Source organism: Gouania willdenowi, chromosome 9 (assembly GCF_900634775.1).
Source record: "Gouania willdenowi chromosome 9, fGouWil2.1, whole genome shotgun sequence".
Lineage (NCBI taxonomy): Eukaryota > Metazoa > Chordata > Actinopteri > Blenniiformes > Gobiesocidae > Gouania > Gouania willdenowi.
Genome location: NC_041052.1, coordinates 4296143 through 4321653, shown reverse-complemented (window position 1 = coordinate 4321653; position 25511 = coordinate 4296143). Strand labels below are relative to the sequence as shown.

Sequence of the window (25511 nt, the reverse complement as noted above, 5' to 3'; positions counted from 1 at the left end):
ATAAAGAGGGAGCAGAGGTGGAGGGGTACGGATCCCCATCCTCAACATGTAAACTGCTTAGTTATCTCCCCCAATTCCTCCGAAACGTTAAAGTTGTGCCATGATTTGTGATCCAATAACGAACACATTTCCTCCCACTGTTACCTCTCTGTATCATGAGAATGTCTGTAAATAAAGGAGAGACAGACCCGTTGGCAGCATGCTTTCAGGCACCCCTGCCTTCCTGTTCCTTCTATTCATCCCACCTCCTACCTTAGTTCCTCCCCCACTGCACTGCTCCCACTGCTTCACCATCTTTCCCTGCCTCGCTTTCTCCCACTGTCACTGCCGTGCTGGGCTGTAATAATAAACAGCCCGTCTATGTGTGATGGGAGTCAGTTCCAGTGCCTGTTGCTGGGTGAGGAGGAGAGAGTCAGGGGGGAGGCAGGGGGAGTCAGTGGGGAGGCAGCGACTCCCAGGTGATGTCATTTAGACGGCTACTCCTGCCCCGCGGCCTGCTGGGAGATCTCTGCTGCTCTGAGTCTTTGTGTTTGACTATCAACAGACGACCATCCATCCACCTCCAAACCTCACTGAAGGTGTTATTATGAAGGATGGCTGTGAGGCAAATTCATATTTTTGGAACAAATTGAGACTATTTTTTGCTTATTTTTTATTTTTTACCCTTTTTCTGCATCTACACCAAAACTTGCCATATTTTAACCTATTTTCATTACTTTTTCTTGCCATATTTTGTTCCTTTTATTGTATTTTTGCTACTTTACTCCAGTTTATTCACTTATTTTTCCACTTTTAAGACATTTTTAGCACTTATAAACCCTTTTCACCACCTTTCCCACCTAATGTCGCATATGTTGAACCATTATTTTCACTTTTGACCTCTTTTCACTTTATTTCATGGTTATTTTTGCCAATTTAACCACATTCACAATCTGTCATGCCCATTATTTGCCAGTTTAAACTCAATATTTCATCACCTTTTCCACCATTTTTGGTCACTTTTAACACATTCTATTTCTGATTAAAACAAGCATTTACATTTTTAAGATGACTATATACTATGGAGCAAATAATAATAAACTTCCTGAATAACAGTGGATATTACTTAGATCCATGAATATATGTGATTATCACAGATTGATGGAATAATGAACCATTTTTGTGGTAGATTGCTCCCAGTATTCCCAGTGATATCACCTCACTCCACCAGACAACCAATCTCAGCCAGATTTGGATCTTTTCGTGTAGGGCTGGGCGAAATGGACCAAGACACATATCTCGATATTTTTTCTCAAAATAGCGATATGTGATATAGATCTCGATATTTAACTCAAGGGTTAAATTTGCTGATGAAAATGTCACACTGGGACATTTATCAACAAACAGCTGCCCAATATGTGCCACTTTAGTTTTTCTCTCCTCTAAGGGACAGCATGTGTGAGTGAGTTCTGTAGTCTGGGTTAGGACGCACTCAGAAATCCATCTAACTGGACTTTTATATGCTGTTCTGAGAAGTGGCAAAAGCAGTAACTCCTAAAAATCGTACAAAATAAGCTATAAAATAAAATTAGTCATAGGTGATATTATAATTTTCTATATTGCCACGATAGAATTCTCGATATATCTTCAATCTCGATATATTTCCCAGGCCTAATTTGGTGTAAATCACAAAACAAAAAAACACATTTTCTTTGTTGTTGCAATTTTCAGTGAAAACATAAAAGATTTTTGTAAATTTGGCAACATTTTTATTGGCAAACACAAGAAACAACAGTAAGAATGAAGTACAATGCATTGGTCTATGGGACAATTTCAATACGTAAGTGATGCAGTGGAGATAAAAACAATCTCTCTGGCCACAATTTCAACGTTTTCCATCTTTTTGTTTCGAGCAAATGATCTTCGATTTATTTATGTATCTGTGTAGCTCCTCTGTATCTGCTGAGTGTTCCTCCTATAGAGTAACATCTGTTCATGGAAAGGTTTGATCCTCCCACTGCTCAGGAACCAGCTGCAGAGAAATGGGACGTACCTATTAATCACCCCTTGTTTGCTTTGCATTACTAATTGTAGCCAGGATGTGAACTTATGCACTTGACCTTTTTATAGATGGAGAACATTGTTCCTGGTGGAAATATGGGTCACACACTGGGACTGCACATGGCATACAAAGTAGAAGTCACGTTAAAAAAACGCCTGAAGCGAGAGAATTTAGAGAGAATGATGAATCAATTAAAGTGTGATATTAAAATATGATATTACCAGAGGTGTAAAGAGCACTGATGTATCCTACACAAGTAGAAGTACTGGTACTTGATTTAAATTGTATTGAAGTACAAGTAAGTCATACATAAAATACTCAAGTACAAGTCAAAAGTAGCTGAATTAAATAGTATTCAAAGTAAAAGTTACTAGTTACTTTCAACGCCCCATGTTTATTTTTGGTAATAAATGTTGCCATGGTTCCCTTGCATACAGTAAACATCTCATGTATAAACTTAAACAGTTGGAACATATTTATTTTCCACAAAGGCATCTATATAAAATAAAAGATTGGTCAAAATGTACAATTCTTTTTTTTAAATGAAATAACACCAATAAATTCAGTCCAAAATATAACAATTCTGATCATTTCATTTCTTTTAGTTTCACAATTTCTGTTGATCATAAAAAAATAAATAAATAAAAATTACTCAGTAATGGTTGGGTGTAGAAATGTAATTAATTACTTTACTTCTTTTAAAATGTACTTAATCATATATTAATAAATTACTTTGCAAAGAAGGTGTTCTAAGTGGATAATAAATAAACATGCATGTGAGGGTATATTCCCAGTCATATTTAAGCATTTAAGCATATTTAAGCAAATTAAGCATTTACTGCTTAACATGATTAAAAAAAAGACATTTTAAAAATAATAACGATATTGCATTTCTGTTTCAGAAAGTTAATTTGTTTTTTTCTGTCCATTTTCTACAATCATGAAAAATCAGAACCTCGACATAAATACATGTTTTTATATTACAATTAGGTTTTTTTTTCATTTTTTAAATAAAATAACACCAATTAATTCCAAATAAACAAATTCTCAGGCTGAAATAACCAGCATTCAATGCTGTTTTGGTGCATTATGTTTAATTTTATTGAGTTAAAAATATAGAGATTTATATCGTATATCGCCATTTTGAGAAAAAAATATCAAGATATGAATTTTGGTCCATATCACCCAGCCCTACTCTAGATATTACTAAATGACTTTGGAAACGAGGTGTTTTAAGTGGATCATAAGTAGGACAGTGGCTGAGTTTACCCTTTGTTTGTCCTCAGTATGAGTTTGCAAATCCTGAAAAAATACATTCTGAAAACAACAAAGACAGAGAATACTGTGTGTGAATATTTAAAACCTTACTGAGCTGATTATAACTGCCCTGATGGACATGTTTTTGGATTTACACCATGTTTGTGTAATTAATTAGCATATAGCCTATGGAAAACACCAGCGAGCTGTGCTAGTAAATAGTTCTTTTGGATGCACAGCACCTTAAATCAGGGTTAGGATATGTTTATAAGCTTAGACGCAGTGGATAATATAGTGATCAGAAGTATAGGCTGATGAGGTGTGACAGTCTTCCTCTCCTTTTACTTTGAAAAGCACTCGGCACAGGTTCAGCACTTCACTGATTTCTCCGGAGTGCTGTTGACAGCTCAATAAACAGTTTCTCGATAAACAGGATATGAAAAACACAACCCGGTGCTTATACATCAATTTTCTTGTTATTTTATTTTTTAAATGTGTTGCGACAGCTGGATGGATTGCTTTTACTCCTGTTTCCACAAATCATAGATATTGCTTTTAACAAGGCTAAAGACAAAGGACAGCGAGCATTCTATTGTTGTCTTTCTTATCGTGGTTAATTTGTCAGACATTGTACACATATCTGTGTTAGGAGTGGCTTCCTCCGTTCAAAAGAAAAAAGACAGATTAAGGACAGTGAGGCCCAGTCCACCACATGGGGGTCATTACCTTTGAAAAATATACTGAAGAGCTCCAGGCTATAAGGGTCTGACTGCTGCATTAAAGATAGACTAGAGCAACATGGGCCACACCCTCATGGTACATGCAAAAAATGAGTCCAAAAACACTCAAAATGACAGAAAAATATACACAAGACAGCAGAAATACACAAAAAGTCCTTCAAAAACATTCAAAATGACATAAGAATACACAAAACAGAAAAAATAACACAAATTGACAACAATAATAAACAGTGAGAGGAAACTATTATACATAATATACTACAAATGACTCCATAGACACAATTTGGCAACAAAAATGGATGAAATTACTCAAAAAACACACAAGACGTCTACAAAAGTATTCTAAAAGAGAGATAATCAGTAGCTGATCAGCTGCAACTGCTTCAGCTGCATGGGGAAAAGGGCGTGGCCTGCTGGGACGGGAGTTTGGCAGATACATAGCAGAGTAAAATATACAAAATGTCAACAAAAGTACACAAAATGACAACAAAAATTCACTTAATGACTCCAAAAATGCACAAAATTACTCACAAAACACACAAGACATTGACAAAATTATCCTAAACCACAACAAAATTACACTAAATGAGAGAAAAATATGCAAAATGACTACAAAATTACAGCAAATGAGAAAATAATATACACAAGACAGCAAAAATACACAAAATGACTCACAAAACACACAAGTTGACAACAAAAATATACTAAATGAGAGAAAAATATACAAAACATGTTTGTGTTCAGTGGACGACGCAGACATTTCTGCTTTGTGTTTATAACCAATGTCCAGCTTTCTTTCAACTATGCTTCCGTGAGTTCTGCAGCTTCCTTTGTTGTCATAAATCATCTGTAATTTCCACTGCTAAAGCATACCCAACTATTCTTCTAGCACAGCTTTCTCACCACTACACAGTACGAGTGCGTGTGAGTGTTTTAACGAAGCCGATCAGAATAGGAAACAAAATGAGCTGTTGCGGCGTATGCGGTTCCCAGCTGTGGTGAACTACCTTCTTCTCCTTTGTCATGTCCAGTCAGTACGTTCAGATGGAAATAGACAGAAAACATTGTGTTCTGTGCAGTCATTTTGTCTGACCTCAGCCTTTGGTCAGTTCAGTTTGACATTTTTTTTTCTTTTTATGTCTGTGAACACAGTAAGAGACGAGAGCAACCTGAGCAAAAAAGAATATGTACTTTTGTTTACCTGCTACCTTTCCCAAGCATTTTAATTATGAATCGATCAATATAAACAATACCTATAGAGCATAATGTGGTTAGTAAGTTTCTCTACTGTAATGCATGTGCAAAATCACGATATTTGAACCTATTTCCATTTCAGAAAGTGAACTCAGTCATATTTTGTGCATTAATTGACGTTCTCGTTTCTTTGACCAACCGTTTATGTGGAAAAATGCTTGTAAATGCCTGATATTGTCCCAAAACGTGCACGTGAGGGTTTATTCCCTGCAACTTCCACTTAATATGATTTTTTTAAAACTAAAATAATTTAATAATAAAAATAATAACAATAATGAAAACGATATTGAATTTCTGATTCAGAAAGTAAATTTTGGTATTTCTGTCCATTTTTTTACAACCTCTACATTAATATATATTTTCAAAAGTTTTTGTGCACAACAAAATCTGTGAATTATTGGATTGGTGGTCAACATCAGCAGAGAATATCAATAATCATATAACCCAGTGGTTCCCAAACTGGGGGTGGGGGGGGAGCAATGTCTTGATTTTCAATTTTCCTTCATTCTTGAAAGAAAAGTGCAACAGAAAAACATTCGTGAACAACTTAATAACTGATGTATTCGTGTGCTCGTGTTTGAAATCACCTGTTTACGTGGTTCGTAACAAACTTTAACGCAAGCGTACTCAGGTAGAACGTTTACATGAGAACATAAAGACTCAGTAAATGTGGTTTTATTTAATTATGTTCTTCCATGTGTGACTAAACAAGTTCCGATGAACTACGGCCGGGCCCGCGGAACGTCTCCATGCCAAATAACACGTACCACGTTCTCGAGAATACTGTCAAATGACTCGGTTACACCGACTGAAAAAAGACTAGCGGTGGACGTGCAATGTTGATGTCGGATTTTGGTGTCGGTGTTGCAGCGATACAGAGCCGATACCGGACCTCATTTATATCTTGGTATGTGCCAATGATTTGACTTGCAAATAAATGAGAAATCGACTTTTGTTTGTTTTGTTTTTGGTCCCCAAATTGAAAATCAAGCGTCGATGCGTACACATTCACAGATTATAGATACCAAATTTCAGCTCATTCCGTTAGCGAATAACAGAGTAGCAGCAATTTTAACTAAACAACAACAACAACTAAGTGAGTGGCGTTTTGAGTCCGGTAGCCCGGCCTAAAAACAGTTCACTTGTAACCATTATGAGTATGACAGTAAGTAAATAAGAACTAAATTAGTACAGCGCCCATTAACATACAACGTTATGCATAAATGGAATTCATTACCAAATGACATTAAACAACAATCTTTAGAGTTTTTTTTTTTAAAAAATCCCTAAACTATAATATTTTGAAGCATTTATGTCTATTGTTATTGATTGTGTTTGAAATGTCTGTTCTTTTTGTATAAATTGTATTGTCATTGTGGAAGAATAGCTGATAGGTGATGCTTAAGCTAATGGGAATCCTAGTAATCAAACAAACAGATGTGATGGAGTTTTAATGGTTGAAATGAATTATTTTGATCATTAACAGTTTTCAACCCTTACAGTATATATGAGTTCATTTGTGTCTCTGGGTGAAAGAAGTTTCCTCCTTTGTGATTGGTTCCTAAATCAGACTGTTTCTAGCCACACCCCACGGCTATTTTTGGAGGTCAAAACTTTTATCCTACAACTTAATTTAAAGTATGTCATTTTTTTAAACAAAATTGTACTTGCATAATTTATTTTTTTAACTAGAAAGTAGTACTTTCTAAATATGTTGAAAGGTAAAGCTAACAGTAAAATTACGAAGGTCACAATGAGAAAGGACATTCTCATTTACAGCGACGACCTGGCTGACATGTAACGACATAAGGATTAAGGATAAAGATGTACAAAAATCTACAATATTCAAAGGCTAAAACAGCTACAGACTGCTGTGAATGGTTAAATAGGAGTCTTCAGTGCTGCAGATGATTCAAAACCAAACTACAGGAGAAAGAAAAGCTCAGTCACTGAAATTTGGAAACAGGTTGCTGTGGAAAGTGTTTTTCTTTTAATCTCTCTGCGTGACAGTTTCCCAGATGGTGGACTGTAAGAGTCCTCAGCAGGACACCGCTGTGGCCTTTCAACGGAATATTTGTCCAGGACATGATTACAAAAACACACTCAGCTTTTTTAGGACTATTGTCTGGCCGATTCACAGCCTCTTTCTCCACTCGAGGGTTGTATTTGTATCTTTAGTTCCTTTAACCTTTACATAGTGTTATTGTTCTTTCTCATGTCTACGCGTCCTGAGATCTATGTCCTGAACAGGAACAAACACCTCCTATTATCAACCTATTGTTGTGTTTAACTTCACACACACACTGCTTTGTTTGGACCCTATCCTGACCTTTTCTCTTCTCTCTGATGTTAGATGGACACAATGGAGGGTCTGGGAGAGGAAATCAGTGGAATGGCCCGATGTCCATATGATGCCAAGCACGCCAACGTGGCCCTCTTTGCAGGTAAGATGAAGCCCATTCTATACACATCTAGTTCTATACTCAAGACCAAAGTATCCCACACCAAGACTTGCTCGAGACCAGAATGACCCAAGATCAAGACCTTTGGGAGTCAAAACAAGACAGAGACCATGACAATCCATGACTAGGATGAACAATTAAAGATCTTTCTCTTCTTAATTTTAGTTTTCTTTTAAATACATTTGAGAGACAAAAATAAAGTGTCTGCAACTCATTCAAAGCACAACATGCAATAATCCCAAATCTTGACAAATTTGTTAATATTTGAAAATCTGATGTTTATTATTCAGGTGGATGAGGCCTAAAATAAGAGTTCTGAGGTATTTCTGACTAGAAATAGGATGGACTGATGTCTCAAGGTGCGTTCACACAGAATGCTACTGAAAGCCACTTCTCTGGCGACTAGAATACATTCAAAATCATTGTAAATGATGCAACGTCAAGCGACCTTGCTTAACGCATCATGCAATTCTAGCGACTCATTTGTGCAGAAGTCACTTGAAGTAGAAAATTCAGAATTTTTCACGCAACTTCAAGTGACACTGTGTCACAACATCCAATCGACAATGACTTTTTCCATACGTCAGTTCCAAGTGCTTCTCCTTATTATCACATTATTGAAGTTTAAGTCTGGTGTCATCTGGTCTTGGCCAGTCCAGGACAGAAACAAGATCAATATCTTTACAAAGTCTCAAGACCAAGACCGTTCTTGAGTACTGGTTTACAACCCTAGAGACCTCTACCTTACACCAGGGTCAAACTAGCGTTATGTGATGAATGTAATGCTTCCATTTCACTTTTCTTCTGTCTGAATTCAGTGAGCATCAGGACTTGTCTCAGCTTGATGGGAAACTCGAGTGTGTTTGAGTGGCGGATTAGTTGCGGTCGTATTTAATATTGTCCTTAGTGCCCTGCGGTTTATTCTAATGATAGAACTCATCCAAAATGTCAACAGCAAAAGGCAATATTGGTTACATACACTCACTATATGTGGGATTTTGTTTGCTTCCTCTTATTAACGTCGTCCTTGTTATCACGTGAATCACATCAACAGCATCCCAATCAATGCCTTTTTTTTCTCTCTTCGTGCCATTAGTTCAGTTGTAATGAAAATGTGAGAGATTGGAAATAGTTCACAGCGAGTTGGGACCAGAATGAGTCATCTTTCCTTTGGTGGGTTTTTGCAATTTCAAGCTGCTGAACTCATCCAGTCCACATTCAAATTCACTGTGAAGAGTTTAGAGCAGCGGTGGTGAGATGTGCCTGCCAGGTCCGAGCGTAAGGCGAGAGTAAATGTTGAGGTTGACCAGTTAATGTGTCGCAGGGCTCTTTGAAAGCAGTTGGAAGCAGTGAGTAATCAGGAGGGCTCCTCTCACTGCTCTCCCTTTTAATTATGTAGTTTGAGTTTCCACTATAGTTCTACAGCAAAGGCAGGCTGAGGTCAGGCCTGTGATGGATCGTGTTGGTGTGTGTGTACGTTGGTGCGTGCCAGTGTGCGACTGTAGGCTTTTGTGAGTCTCCAAGACCATATGTCAACACTGAGCTTCAGAATGTATGCAGGTTAGGTTACGCAATAGCTAAACAGCTACATGTTTCATCATGTGTATGTGGGTAAGTTGTGTGAGATATTCCTTTATCTGGTAAAAAAGTCGGGCTGTCACTAGCTGTAATGTTTCCATTTCAGACTTTTGCCAAATAAAAGCGGTATTTCTAAAGTTATGACAAAGTATAATTGCGCTTTGAACGTGTTTCCAATGAAGGTTGTTTTGGAGCCTCGTAACTCCCGTGAAATCTCATCCCGCGAGACTTTGCGGCAAGAAGATGGATGCTCAGAACCTCGTTATAACACTCCGTATTTCTTTGCTGTTTCACGTCTAATGTGACAGTAATTAATTTTAAGTATACTGCTAAGAAATGTCCTGGTCTCCTCTGCATTGTGTTAGGTGTTTGTGTTTTCTGGGAGAGAAGTGGTCATGTGACCAGGTACCTCACGTCATGTGACCAAGTACTGTACGTCACGCTCTGTGACGTGTATTTGCGGAAAAAGTATTTCCATAGCACTTTTTCGACACATTTCAATTTCGGAATGTCAGAAATTCCTCATGAAAGCCTAAAAACGTTTTTGCGATATCTGAGTGTTTTTATTTAAATTCAGGTGTTTCCATTCTCAGTTTTTATTGTGCAATTTCGATTTTGCGCATTTCCAAAGGTAATTGAAATGTAGCTATACTAATGCGTTAATTGCGAATAATTAATTACCGGGAAAAAAAACGCACTAAGAAAAATAACGTCGTTAATTGCATTCCAAACAGCGTGGAACCTTTCTCATTTCAAGAGTTCCCGGTATACACACAATACCGATGTACGGACTACGTTACGAGAAGGGAGACAGTCAGTGCCAAATCCTTTCGTGGGCCTGAACACGTCTACATCCGGTCGTCCTATTTTACGCAGTTCGTGTACTATTTAAAAGGTTGAAACCCTGCTATTTAAAAAAAAAAATTGGAAATTTATGATTTGAGTGAATTCTGATTTATTATGGTTTTTATGGTATTTTCTGTTTGGTTTTTGATTGTCAATGTCGTGTATTGTATTTTGATCTGTTTTTGTATCACAAAGATTAATACATTTGAGAGATGGAGTTAGTACTTTGTTTTAGAGTTAAATTCTGTTGCACGCGATAAAGTTTTAGTATTAAATTAATAATCTTTAAATGTTTATTTTCACTGAAACATTGGAAAATGATTTTTAAGTGTTGCAGAGTGGGTGCACACATTGTGGTATGTTATATATAAGATATATTTTTAAAAACGCAAAGGGGATTTTTGTAAAATATGAAAATTTCGATGAAATTGCATAAAGTAGGAGAAATAAAATGTTTCATGTTGAAACCTCAACATTTCCTGCCTTTTTAAGTTACTGCTTGCATTCTTTATTATCTTAGCCTCTAATTAAAGTGAAACCATTAACATTTGGTATTTAAGAAGTGCCTTTCTAACTGGTAGCCCTTCAGACTATACAATACATATCAAGTAGCTCACAGTTGAATTAGATTTATGAATTACAGTACATAGCAAAAATCAATAATCACATAATTTGTTCAATCTCTTGACAGCACGATCTAAAACACATTTGTGCGTTTACAGCCGAGAATAATTCTTGATTTAACTTTATTCCTTTTGTTACTCTGTTTTTCTCTCCTAACTCTTCCCTCTCTTCTATTGTTGCCTTCTTTTCCTCCTTATTGCCTCTCTCCCGTCTCCAGATGGCAAGCTGTACTCGGCCACGGTAACAGACTTTCTGGCGATCGATGCGGTCATCTATCGTAGCCTTGGAGACAGCCCGACACTGCGCACTGTCAAGCACGACTCCAAATGGCTGAAAGGTGAGCCATAAACAAAGTCTCTGTGGTCACTTTAAAGCAAAGCTGACTGACAACTTTAGAAAACAATGTACGATTTCAGACGTACTCGCGTTTACATTTTCATTCTGTTCTGATGTTTATGGGCTTTTCTCTTATGAAGGGATGAAGAACAGCTGCACTTATGTAAATGTTGCTGCTCTACTTGATTCAGTCGTTTTGCCAACGAGTCCAAGTGGAGTGTAAATTGCTTTTGCCTCGAGCAGCAACAAGCACCGGCAACTTCAGTAGAAGCTCAGCGGAGAGATCTGTCCTCTCTCGCATTCAAATTGGGTTTTTGTGGGATTGATGGAGGATTGATGGAGGATTCTGGCTCTTGAGATTCACACTGGTGTCCGAGTTTCTCCTCAACACATATTCTATCCCACGTGTCAAACTCAAGACCCAGGGGCCAAATCCGGCCCTTCAGAGCATTCGGCCCGCAGGAAAAAGTGAAAATGATCGAGAAAACATGAATCATTGTGTAAATGACCAAATAATTCAGTTGTAAATTGTTGTTGTGGAAAGAACTCTACATTTTTCAAAATCCTGCAATTTTTCCTCAAATTATTCCACAAAACATCCTCAAATGAAAGAAAAATTTACGTATCTGTGACTTCTTGCTTTGATATTGTTGATGCCTTCCATACTTTAAGTCTGATTTATAACTGGAAATGCAAACTTATGGGCACATGTTGAAATTGTTAGTTTTCCCACTTTAAACCTGCGCCCAGGGCCCAGTTGTGATCCAACTGGTTCAGATTTGGCCCTTTAACTAAAATGAGTTTGACACCCCTGTTCTATAAATTTGCTTTGTCATGTTGAGTTCATGTTTTAATTCTGATTTTATTTTAGTCATGGTCTTTTGACTATAATGCAACTTAGTTTTAGTCAAAATGTAGTCATCGGGACCAATTCTGTTATAGTCTAGTTTAAGTGAACTAAATTACATTTTAGTTGACTAAAATAATAAAGCACAACAGTTTATGCATTTAAAAAAAAAAAACATTAAATTATCATTGATAATTTCAATATATGGTCAATATATCGAGATTTCTATTATTGCAATATAGAAAATTACAATAATGTCTACAATGATTTTTATTCTGTAGCTTATCATTTATTGAAATACTCATTTTAGGAGACTTGCTTTAACTGCGTCCTAACCCATCTAAACAAGCCACACTACAGAACTCACTCACACGTGCTGTCCCATATAGGAGGAAAAAAACTAAAGTGGCTCATATTGTGCAGCAGTTTGTTAATAAAAGTGCCTGTGTGGTATTTTTCATCAGCAAATTTAACCCAGAATTGTCTTTCTGGTCAGACTTTATTGAGTTGAAAATATGGAAATTGTATATCACCATTTTGAGAAAAAAATAGTGCGATATGAGTTTTAGTCCATATTGTGCAGCCCTACTCAGACAGATTTGATGTGATCACTGTGATGAAAGATAAATTGTTAAGAAATTTTGTATATTTTTTATATCAAAATATCAATATAATATACTGTATATATATTTAATTGAGTCTAGTCATAGTCTCGTTATTGTCACTTTAAAACATGGAGTTGACAAAAAATAATGACAAGATTCACACTGACTTGTCTTTGACTCATTTTTAACTTTTTTCCAACTGTAGAGCCGTATTTCGTCCAGGCCGTCGATTACGGAGATTTTATCTACTTCTTCTTTCGGGAAATTGCCATGGAGTACAACACAATGGGAAAGGTAAGCAAACGGCTCCGTTCATCTGGTGTTGTTTAAACACTAATCAGAGGTGACTTCCTATTTACCAGAAGGATCTGGAAGTGCCTGAGGAAACTAACAGGATATGGGCGTATTACTTAAGTGGAAAGAGGCTTTCAGCAGCCGTGAGGAGTGCAACATATTTCAGCTGTAGATAAACACTGAGCAGGATGCAGCGAACTAAAATAGGAACAACATGTATGTCTGGAGATCCTATTCTCAAGTCATCTGTATAATGCATGTGGCCGTTTCACGCGTCGTCTGAGTGAAATTCCACCTGTGCCTTTGAGACATGAAACAAAAGGCGGCATAATGGAAGTCTTTCCTCAGGTGTGAATTCAGACGTTTTCTGGTAATCTCCTCTGCTCGGCATCAGACAAAAAAAGGTTTAACAGGTTTCCAGGGCGATGGGTTTGTGTGCAGAGGTGTAAAGAGTACTGATATATCCTACTCAAAAACCCATGAAAAGACTACAAATACACAAAATAACTGAAATATATACAAATCAACAACAAAAATATCTTCAAAAACACAACATAAGGACAAGTACAACATAAATACACAAAAAGATCACAAATACACACTGAAATCCAAACAAAACAACAATAATAATATGCAATGACTCCAAACACACACAAAACACGCGCAAGTACAACTATAACACAGTAAAAGACAATAAAAACACACAAAGGGACAACATTGATACACAAAAACATTACAAATACACAAAAATAACTGAAATACATACAAAACAAGAACAAAAATATGGAAAAATGACTAAAAATACACAAAAGGACAGAAAAATACATCCTATAGGCAGAGGTGTAAAGAGTACTGATATATCCTACTCAAGGAGAAGTACTATTACTTGACAGGAATTGTACTCAAGTACAAGGAAGTCGTACATAAAAGTAATAAGTAGCTCAATTGAGTAGCACTCAAACTAAAAATTACTTGTTAGAAAATTACACAAAAGGACAACAAAAACCCAAGAAAAGACTACAAATACACAAATTAACTGAAATATATACAAAACAACAACAAAAATGTTCCCCCAAAAACAGAAAATGACACAAAACACGTATAAGCACAACTATAACACAGGAAAAGACAATAAAAACACACAAAAGGACAACATAAATACACAAAAACATCACAAATACACAAAAATCTTTTCAAAGCAAGGAGAAAAATACACAAAATGACAGAAAAATACATCCTATAGGCAGAGGTGTAAAGAGTACTGATAAATCACACTAAAGTAGATCCTGTTAGTTGATTAAAATCATACTCATAAGTTGTACATAAAATACTCAAGTACAAGTAAAAAGTAGCTCAATTAAATAGTACTTTAAGTAAAAGTTACTAGTTACTTTCACCCCCCACGTCTGGTCATTTCCATTGATCATTTTAAAAACAAAAAATAATCATTTATTCAGTAACGGTTAGGTGTAGAAATGTAATGGATTACTTTACTTCTTTTGAAACGTACTTAAGTACAAGTAAAATGACTGATTTAGAAATAAAAAAGTACAAGTACCCATTTAAGCAGGGTTGGGGTCAATTATAATAGTAATTGTAGGTTTCGTTGCTGTCGTAATCCTAATTGATTCCAGGGAGATGAAAACAGAAATGAGTCGTGCTGTATGAACTTCACTGAATAAATAAGAAAAGGGCAAACGACGGAGGGTGTGAAAGAGGGGGCGACAGATGAGAAAAGAGCCGAGGTAAAAATGATACATTCACTGCCAAAAGTGACAAGCACTTGTTAAACAGAGCATGAATACAGATCAGGCTGCCTAATCTGCTCACCATTTGGAAAGCAATGTCGGTCTAATTATGCATGTGGGGGTAGAAGCGAAGGCATCGGGAGCCATTTACCATTTGGTGAGTGATACGTCTTTATTATTACACAGCTAAATGAGCTTTCCCCACCGAGGCATGCAATCGTGCAGGCTTTTGGCGCTTAAATGCATGTGGTCGATGTTTGCTTTGTTTAGCTGTAATAGAGGCTGTTGCATTCCATTGTTATATACATGAGGGGTTCTCAAACACAGTTGTATGCCATTTTTAGCCCTAAATGCAATAGAAACGATCTTCTCTTTGAATTTGTCCATTTAAATATTTAGCATGTTTGCAGTAGGAATGAACTTAAAGAGTAGCTGTTTTAGTTTTTTATAGAACATTAAATCTGTTTAATGAGTCACCAACAAGAGAACTCAGAAACCTCCACCAAGGACCAAATCTTCTCTTTTCTAGATATTGTCAGGTATCTGCATCAGTGATCCTGATCATGGTAACATGATCATTCACATTTTAAAGGCATGAAAGAAATCTATATCCCATTTAATAACCATACAGTAGTTCCAAATGTATGGACACCCTTTATTTTTTGTGCAATCCAGGTCCGACCTGGATTAAACTCAGTGAGGTCATTGAAGAACCAACCCAACATCTCTGAGTCAAATTTCATAAAGATCAGTCTATTGTGAAGTGAGTTATTAATCTTTCAAAATGTTGGCAATAATGACGACTAGAGATAGGCATTTTTTTATTTCTCAACCTGATGCAGAATCAGTATATTGATCCAGATCCCCTTTAAAATGTAATGGAATATTCCATGGTGTAATGTTTGCCTTTTGTTAAAAATATGTCATAATATTTGAAGCACTTTTGACCTAATCTTGCTAAAAGACAAATAAATTAATAAAGGTTAACGAAAATATAACTTATCAGCCAACAGAACAAGAAAGTTTGGCTTTTCAGGATTATTTTAAAAACGAGTTGACAAAAATGGGTAAGAAGAAATAAACAAGCATATATTGCCTTACTTTAGGATATTTCATCTTTGTAAGATTTCACTTTTTGCAATGCAAGCATCAGGATTATGGATTGATCTTTATCAAAAAATGTATATCCGCATTAATAACCATACAGTAGATCCAAATGTATAAACACTTATGTAAAATGTATAATCCAGATGAAACTAAGGAATAACTGAGACAAATGTATTAAACAGTAACTAAATGACTTTTTTTCTACTGAAAACAAATGTATTTGGGTATAAAACAATGATGTTTATTGATCCTGATCAAACTCTCAACATTTTACTCAAAGTATTTTAATTTGTCTGTTTGTGTTTGTCAGAGTGACTGCCCTCTATGGGTTGAAACCCGGCTATTACAATTTAATTTTGCTATTGGCTGAAATTGAGATTCTGTGACGTCATTGGACCATATTGCGTCACAAACAAGCACTGTTAGTCCCAAAGCAATTCACAATATCAGCTCATTCACCCATTCACACTCACATTCACACACCAATGGGACTGAGCTGCCATGCAAGGCGCTAATCAACCACTGGGAGCAACTTAGGGTTCAGTGTTTTGCCCATGGACACAGACAGGTATAGACTGGGATTGAACGCTCAACCTCTTGATCATTTATAATTAAAGCTCCAGTATTATACTATTTTTCACCCATCTCTATTTGTTCTAAGAACCCCAACAACATAATATTTGAGGTTTATTTTCCCAAACTCACCTATTTTCTGGAGTTTTCGCCCTCTGAAAAGTCCATTTGATGACGCTTCTATAAACAGGCTGTTTTGGGGCCTACTTATGCATATTCATGAGTGGGCGTGTCTATAGACGCTGACTTCATGCCTCAATCAGTGATCACCAAAGTGGTCTTCTTTTGCTATCCATACACTGTTATTTCAGCCAAAAAAAACTGCATATTACAGTAAAACACATGGATATTTAAGCAGCTATTGTGATTGTGAGGCCGTCTCAGCGTTTCACAGTGTTTGTTTATCACATCAGCAGCAGTCATTCAGCTGTTTCAAACACTCACCAAAGTGTTAAGCTGCTAAGTCATTTTCTTCTCCTCCTCATCTCTACTCACTACAGGAATAGTGCATTTAAGGTGCATATGAGGCAATGTAACAGGTACTAAAAATGGAACTGCTCTGGGTGCTACTCCATTGCTGCCCACTGCTCCTCAGGAAGGGGTTTAATGCAGAGAACACATTTCATGTAGCTTTACATATATGACAATAAAGTATAATACTGTATATATTCTATATTAAACCACAGTGTTTGTTTTAGCTGTGAGGTAGTTTGAGAGGGAGGAGCTCACATTCTTATAGGGTAGGAGGAGCCAGGATTGTCAGGAGGAGGACTTTCCGCTAGGTGAAGTCAAGTAGTGGAAAAATTCAACTGGCCCGTTTGGAGCTGACTTTTTACAAACTGTGGAATAACAAGGGAGGGAGGAAACAGAACTTTTTCAACTTTGTCCCTCTGAACGAGGCTAAATGTATATCACTGTAGCATAATCATTATAAAGAGAATTTTTCATGATACCGCCCCTTTAAAAAAAATGCCAGTGAAAATATGAGCTTCTTGGCAGAGGACTTGAAAAATAAAATAGTTTTATTGGTGCATTAATCCCCAAGTTAAGCACTTTTGTTATGATACAGTATATGCTTTATTTATTATTATTTCATGGAGTCGTGGGAGAACCACTGATCTAAGAGATGAAAATGGATTTTAAAAAACCCACTGTTTTGTACTGGTACGTGTACTGCAGTGGCTGTATGTTGTATTCCTGTGTGTATTCAGCTAACCTAAGATAAGCATTAATGTGATGCTGAATTGCAAACAGCTCTACTATAATGCTGCTCTCATCCTTTGAGTCTCACCCGCTCCTTCTTCACTTTCAACGCTAACCGGTCTGTGCAGATCTTAAAGCGAGGGGCTTTTATTTCTATTTTTTCCTTCTCTCAGCTGACTTTGCGATATTTTTCTGAATTTATATTTGCGTGCTAGTCCGTCGACGGTGAAGTGGAGAATGATTGTGGGTGTGTGGGGTGAGGGTGTTTGAGGGGTTTTCTGTGGGTGTCGGTGTGTGTGCAGAGATCAAGTTTAAATGCACGTTTGCTCCCGTTCACACCATCATTTTCAGATCCAGATTAGATTTATAGCTGTTAAATATGGTGTGACAGGCGCTAATTACAATATTGACGGCACAAGTTGTAATTATGTCAGTAGAAATTTGATTTAACCAGGTGCTGACTCTATTTCACAGCGTGGTAAAAGACTTATTTCTTTAATTTGATATTGTGACATCCGGCTGTTTGCGGAAAAGGTTAAACATCATGGAATCCTATTTCTATTAGATTAAATATAGTTTTGCTGGATAACGAGTTGTTACCAGACAACTGTGCACAACGTGCGCTCCCAGAATAGTGTTGCCTTCTGATTACTTTCAGCTGTAGAGAAACTGGTGGTGGATTCAGGAACAATTGCCTTTTTACCTTGTGCCACTGTGAGCTAAGAAAAGCTTTTAACCACCGTCTACAATGAGTTTCTACCTTAATGGCTTTGCATTCATTTTACTGCAAGAAAAACATATTTTAAGGAAATAATTACAAACATATTAGTCGTTACTTTTAGGGGAAAAAAAAAACCTTCTAAAAATTATTTTGTTTTCCGGGTCGAGTGAAAGAGTGATTTTAATGTGAAAGAGTCTTTTGTTGTCAACAGAGCGGCCTCACTAAACATCTGCTAATGTTGTGTCAAGAAAATACTGAGGCTTTTATTATATTTCATTATTGCCTCCAACAAAGAGTTCATTTGTCTGTCAGCAGGATTTGGTCAAAAGAACTGATTTAGACCACACATGGGCAACTGGTGGCCCGGGGGCCACATGCAGCCCCCAGTTGTATAATGTGCAGCCCCCCAAAACAAATCCCACAAAACATGTAATTCAAGAAGTTGGATTTACACAAAATAAATCCAAAATATAATCAAAAATACACAAAAAGATCCCAAAAATACACAAAATGACTTCTAAAACACAAAGTGGCTAAATTAGCTGTCCTTGGTGCTGAAACATGGCAGATGTGACAGCTGTCACTCATAGTGAGAGACGGATGAGCTCCATAACGGACTTCTTTAAGGCTGATTCATATTTTCTTTATTAAACATTTAGGTTCGCTGGTTAGACCAGGGGTGCTCAATCCTGGTCCTCAACAGCCCCTATCCATCATGTTTTAGACGTTTCCCTCTTCCAACACACCTGATTCAAACCATTAACTCACCATCAAGCTCTGTAAAATGTTTCTGTAAAAATCAGGTGTGTTGGAAGAGGGAAACATCTAAAACATGCTGGATAGTGGCTCTTGAGGACCAGGATTGGGCACCCCTGCACTAGACCTTCTGTATGTACTGTATGTTATTAATTAGGGATATACATTTCTTCCAAGTCTTTATAGTGGGAATCACTGACAATATCTAGACAAGATCTAGAAAAGAGTTTTGAGCTCTGACTGCTCTGGTTTTAGTAGTTTTGATAAAGTACAACATATGCACGATCAAAGAGCTTTCGGTACATCTGTAAAAATTATTTTTCATGTTTCTATGTTTTTTCCCTCCCTTTGTTAAGTCTCTAAGGCTGTGTTTGAAATCACATACTAACATACTATTCATACTAAGTCTGACGTCAAAATGAGTATGTGGTGCGTTCATATTAGATAGTATGAAAAGACCAGATGTATACTATATGGAACATGTTTTAAGAATGCACGGTGGGCACACTAGTCATACTCAACTGTCCCATGATGCATTGCGAGTGCAACGTAAAATGGCCCTGGGACCGGCTTCAAGCTAAAAATCAAACTTCACCTTTTCAAAATAAAAGCATCTCCTCTTGTCTTCCATTAGTTTTTAACGTTTTTGTAAATAGGGCTCTTGTTTTGAAGTGAACCGGAAGTTTTCTCAGTAGCTCAATGGAGGAGGGTCCCTGAACGTCTCCAAAATGTAGGAATGAAATGTGTTTACGTGAGTTTTACAGATCAAATGAGCACATGTTGATATTCTACGTGGTCACTTTCTCACTTCAAACGTTTTCAGAACTTTCAAAGGTGGAGAATCAACAGAGATATTTGGCCTTTTTTGTCGTAGGTTCTAAATGCATCTTGGGAAACTTGGAAATATACTTCAGTGGTAACACTCATCATCCCAATCATACTAATAGTATATAGTAGACAGTACATACTCATTGAGTTTGTAGTGTACAGTACAGAGTGACATTTTGAACACAGCCTAAATGTACTCAATGTGGGGAAAGTACATTCTGCATGTCTTTAATTGTATATTATTTTATGCTTTATACCAAAGTGCTGACTCACTCCTATCCATGTGGTTAACCTTGGTCAGGTGGTGTTTCCACGAGTGGCGAGGGTTTGTAAGAACGACCGAGGAGGCTCACCGCGTGTCCTGGAGAAACAGTGGACTTCATTTCTCAAGTCTCGTCTGAACTGTTCGATTCCCGGGGACTCGCATTTCTACTTCAACATCCTGCAGGCTGTGACCGACGTGCTTCACGTCAACGGGAGGGACGTGGTGATGGCGACCTTCTCCACGCCGTACAACAGGTAATTATGGCAAAACCAAAAGAGGGAAATCAACTCTTTGAATTCTCACCGAATGATAAATAATGGCCCGATAAGAACCGATAGATCAATCAGATAACATGATTTGGCTAGCCAGCGTTGCTATCTACCAAGCTAACCAAATCTGCTTATATTTGTTGCTGGTTTAGGGTCAACTAGGGGACTCCACATCCCACAATGCAATGCACTAAAAACTGTCTTGAACTCAGTGCTTCTCGTAACGTGTGGCACACCCCCTGTTGGGGAATAGCGGTATGACAGGTGGGGCGCGACATACAGGAGGAAATGTTTCAATTTCATGCCAGTATTCTTAAATGATTAGCATAAAAAACAATGACACTAAACAAAATGCGTACACACACAAAAAAGTGTGTATGTATCAGAAATTAAAAGAACATTAAATTATGAGACCGTTTGAAATGCGGTTCATTTAGTTGTTTTTTTTTTTATTTATTATGAAATATGATGCTTCTTGTTCTCTGTTAGTTTAATACATTTGAAGGGGGACAATGGGCACAGGCGGGGCTTGAAAATTCACCTTTGGTCAAAGTGGGAAATACCCAAAAAAGTGGCAATTTTCAACCTATAAATCTTTTTTCAAGCAAATAATTTTCAATGTATTGATCTATGAGGCCCACACTATGTCTTTATCTGATAAAACACAATTGTCTCCAGCAGTTTTAAGCCTTTTCTACAATAAGAAAGCTTATTTAATCAATGTTCATTGTTTGTTTTAATTAAGTAGGTTAATGCGTTAAAATCTGCTTTGTATTTTCTATTCATTAATCTGATTATCCTTTGTTTGCTTGAAGTACTTGTAAAATACGTCGTTGATTCATCAACAACATGACGTGATGACCTTTGTTAACGTTGGTAGCGCGTGTCACTTCCTCTGCCTCACGGCAACGTCTCGTTTCTACTGAGTCAACATTTACCAAAGCTCTGTGCAAAGAAATGTTCATTCATCTGCAGGGTTTTCATCCTTTTTTTTTGCATCTTTTTTTGATTTTTCAGTCCGTTTGGGTATTAGCAGGCTTTAGGAGTTTTTATCTAAATTGAAAAATGACCACAATAGGGATGAAGCTTGGCTGATGGCTTATTAATAGTCATTTCTCTATTTGGAGCAACTTTGCAGCAGATTGGACGATTGCATGTGACAACGCGATTGAGCGTTGTTAATAGACATTTAAACCCAACCGAGCAAAGCCTCAGAACATTTCTATAAGCTCCAGTTTTTATCCTCGCGTTTATTTTCCATTTCATATTCAGCGTGTGAAATTAGAGCAAACGCACACACGGTGGTGCTCACACTTTTTGCTGATTCTATACAGTAGATCATAATGATGGAATGAATTAGTGATCACACACATTTTAAATAATCTCATTTTGTAAATAAGGGGAAATAAACAGTATTTATTGTCTTCTGAATAGATTCATTTCTATAGTTTTTAATCATGTCACCTCCCACCTGGTGTGGGACCAACATCGATCTTTTGTATTTTCAGTTCATGTTCTAGTAATCAAGATCATTTTGTGTGTTTTTTGTTGTTTGTTTGTTCATTTTATTATGTACTATAGTTTTCTCTTATTTTGTGTGTTTATTTTAATTATTCTCTCTCTGTGTGTGTGTGTTTTTATGTAGTTTGTATGTTTCTCTGTTATTTTTGTGTATTTTGTGGTGATCTTGTGTATTTTCCTCTCATTTAGTGCGTCTTTGTTGTCGTTTTGTGTGTTGCTGGTTATAGTGTGTGTGTCTCTTTGTGTATTTTGTTGTTGTTTGTCTATTCTTTTTATTATTCAGTATGTTTTTCTCTTATTTTGTGTTTTTGTTGCCATTTTTTGAGTTGCTGGTAATATTTAGTATGATTATAATTTTAACTAAAAATAAACATAAAACCCCATATTTTTATTTAATTTTTTCCTCTCTCTTTCTCTCAAGTGCCCCCTGTAATGCCATCGCGTACGCCTAGGGGTACACGTACCCGTATTTAGGACACACTAACTGTTTCTTATTCCAGTAACGTGTCTGTTTATCACATTCATATTCTCTCAACATGCGACTTCCCAACTTTTAGCAGACGTCCGATATGATAATAATTAGTGTAATTTATTAGCTGAGCAGAGAATTAAGAGCTGTTTGACCTTGCTCGCTACAATAGTGTCCTTGTGTACGCCGTCTCCACAGTGTCTACATGATGAGTTTAACCCATGATGCAACTGTGAAAAAATACAGCCCGAGGGAGAGAGAAGCTTTATTTAATCTTCTGGTGTTTTTTAGTTTTTTTTTTGGGGGGGGGCAGTGTTTCCCAAACAGGGGTACGTGTACATGTAGCACATTGAAAGATTTTATTCATTTAAAAATAATCAGGAAATGTTCCTTGTTTATTTTTAGGCTATTTTGTGCATTTGTGAAAGTTACAGAAGTAATAAATGTGAATATTTAACTAACTAATGATTTTATATCCTAAAATGTATTAAAATGAATTAAATAAAATTATTGGACACAAATACCTCTCTTTCTTAAATGTAAAAGAGAAGGAAAATGTTTCCACATTAGGTTCAGTCTGTACAGTAGACACTGTAGTGCATTGATTCATTTAAACTGTAAGAATACAGTGAGTCCATCAGACAACGTACAGCTGGAAGAAACAAATTGGGATTGGTTTTTACAGATCTGATTATTAAATATATTCAAAGAATTACATTACTCTCATACTGAAGTCATATAATATTAAGAATCTTAACAGGACTGAGCATTAATACAGGGGAAAACACAGGGTTTGTCTGTATTTCTGTTGTTTTATGTGTTTTTGTAGTTATTTTGTATATTTTTCGGTAATTTTTTGTTTTTGTTGTCATTTTATCTATTTATTTTTCATGCTTGTATGTTTTTTGGAGTCATTTTGTACATTTCTTTAACACTTTACTAGTTGTTTTTGCATATTTGTGTGTGTTTTTCTGTAAATTTATATGGTTTTTGAGTCATTGTGTATTTTTTGGTTCTACTTTTGCGTGTTTTACTGTACATTTGAAGGTGTTTTATGAATCCTCTGGTGTTTTTTAGTTTTTTTTTTGGGGGGGGGCAGTGTTTCCCAAACAGGGGTACGTGTACATGTAGCACATTGAAAGATTTTATTCATTTAAAAATAATCAGGAAATGTTCCTTGTTTATTTTTAGGCTATTTTGTGCATTTGTGAAAGTTACAGAAGTAATAAATGTGAATATTTAACTAACTAATGATTTTATATCCTAAAATGTATTAAAATGTATTAAACAAACTAAATCTTTGAGCGTTTACAGATTAATTGAATCTATTTTAGTTTTAAAAAATCAAAATTGTATCTAAACAGTTAACTGTGAAGATGCAAAAATAAAAATGCTTTTGTTAAATAAAATTATTGGACACAAATACCTCTTTTTCTTAAATGTAACAGATTTTATCAGGTATTTCTTACACATTTTATTAAGTAATTGGTAAAAGTAAAATATGCAAAATAAATTTGATCTAAAACCAATAAGACTGAGTGCATGAAGTCATCCAAATCCATTTCTTAATATATGCATATACATTTAACTTTATTTAATTAAGTATGATGTGGTTAATAACTGCCTGTTTGTTAAGTTTTATTATATTTATTTATTTATTTATTTGCTTTTTCTATACATTTGTTATCCAAAAAAGTTTTATACAGAAAAATGCATTTTTTTTTTTACTTTTCTGAAATAAGAAAAACAAGAAGTTCACTAAATTACTAAAAAGTTTTTGCTTTTTGTTTTATTTTTTTGGATTTAAGCAACAGCTTTTTACAGTGTAACAGCAAAATCGCTCAATAAAATACTATATTTTCTTGTAATTTATTAAAACCAGATTATTTTATGCTGTAGAGGCCATTTTATCACACTTTTGACAACAGGAGGCAATAATTAGCTCCATTTTACAAAGGAGATGTACTTACTATTAAAGTAATCACATAAAAGTTGCATTTTATTTAAAAAAAATAAAAAAATAAAATGCACTTTAAATTCCACTTAAATTTGTAGATTAAGTTTAGGAGAGGTCGTTGTTCTACAAATGAAAAATCATGAAATCATGGAGATGATAATGATATACACATACTGTACATACACGGGACAAAACAGATTGTGAACCACTGTTTTAGGGATCTTTATAGGCACTAAAAGCATCAGCTGATGTAAAGAATGTACAGTGGTTGTTTCCCTGACAGATATTTCCTTTAAATGAGAATCAATGACATATTTTGTTGATATTTTGAGCCTGATACAGGCTGAACTTTTGTGGCCTCAGGCTGTTGGAGGGGGAACCCCGCTGTAAAAGAGAAGGAAAATGTTTCCACATTAGGTTCAGTCTGTACAGTAGACAATGTAGTGCATTGATTCATTTAAACTGTAAGAATACAGTGAGTCCATCAGACAACGTACAGCTGGAAGAAACAAATTGGGAGTGGTTTTTACAGATCTGATTATTAAATGTATTCAAAGAATTACATTACTCTCATACTGAAGTCATATAATATTAAGAATCTTAACAGGACTGAGCATTAATACAGGGGAAAACACAGGGTTTGTCTGTATTTCTGTTGTTTTATGTGTTTTTGTAGTTATTTTGTATGTTTTTCGGTAATTTTTTGTTTTTGTTGTGGTTTTATCTATTTATTTTTCATGCTTGTATGTTTTTTGGAGTCATTTTGTACATTTCTTTAACACTTTACTCGTTGTTTTTGCATATTTGTGTGTGTTTTTCTGTAAATTTATATGGTTTTTGAGTCATTGTGTATTTTTTGGTTCTACTTTTGCATGTTTTACTGTACATTTGAAGGTGTTTTCTGAATTTTTCATATTTTTGTCATCATTTTGTAAAAGAAAATTTCATTTCTGTGGTCGTTTTGTGTATTTCTTTAACACTAGTAGTTGTTTTGTGTGTTTTTGTTTTCATTTTTTTGTTTTCCTGTAAGTTTGTACCTTTTTTTTGAGCAATTTTATGTATTTTTTATATATATTTGTGGTCTTTTGTGATCCTTTTTTGTGTTTTTGGATTACTTTTGTATTTTTATGAAATTGTGTCTCCTTTTAAAGTAATTTTTGTGTATTTGGGTTATAGTTGTGCTATAGTTGTTGTGTTATTCTTGTGTGCT

At 35.8% G+C, this 25511-nt stretch overlaps 1 protein-coding gene across 2 annotated transcripts in view; it reads left to right on the top strand.

The window, feature by feature from the left end:
• The window catches only part of sema6a (sema domain, transmembrane domain (TM), and cytoplasmic domain, (semaphorin) 6A), a 177111-nt gene that overhangs the window by 104037 nt on the left and 47563 nt on the right, over positions 1 to 25511 (top strand). For both annotated transcript variants that reach the window (XM_028456788.1, XM_028456789.1), the window contains exons 7-10: positions 7646 to 7736; positions 11020 to 11139; positions 12796 to 12884; positions 20122 to 20339. In XM_028456788.1, coding sequence (XP_028312589.1) covers positions 7646 to 7736; positions 11020 to 11139; positions 12796 to 12884; positions 20122 to 20339 — 518 coding nt within the window. The remainder of the gene's footprint in view (positions 1 to 7645; positions 7737 to 11019; positions 11140 to 12795; positions 12885 to 20121; positions 20340 to 25511) is intronic.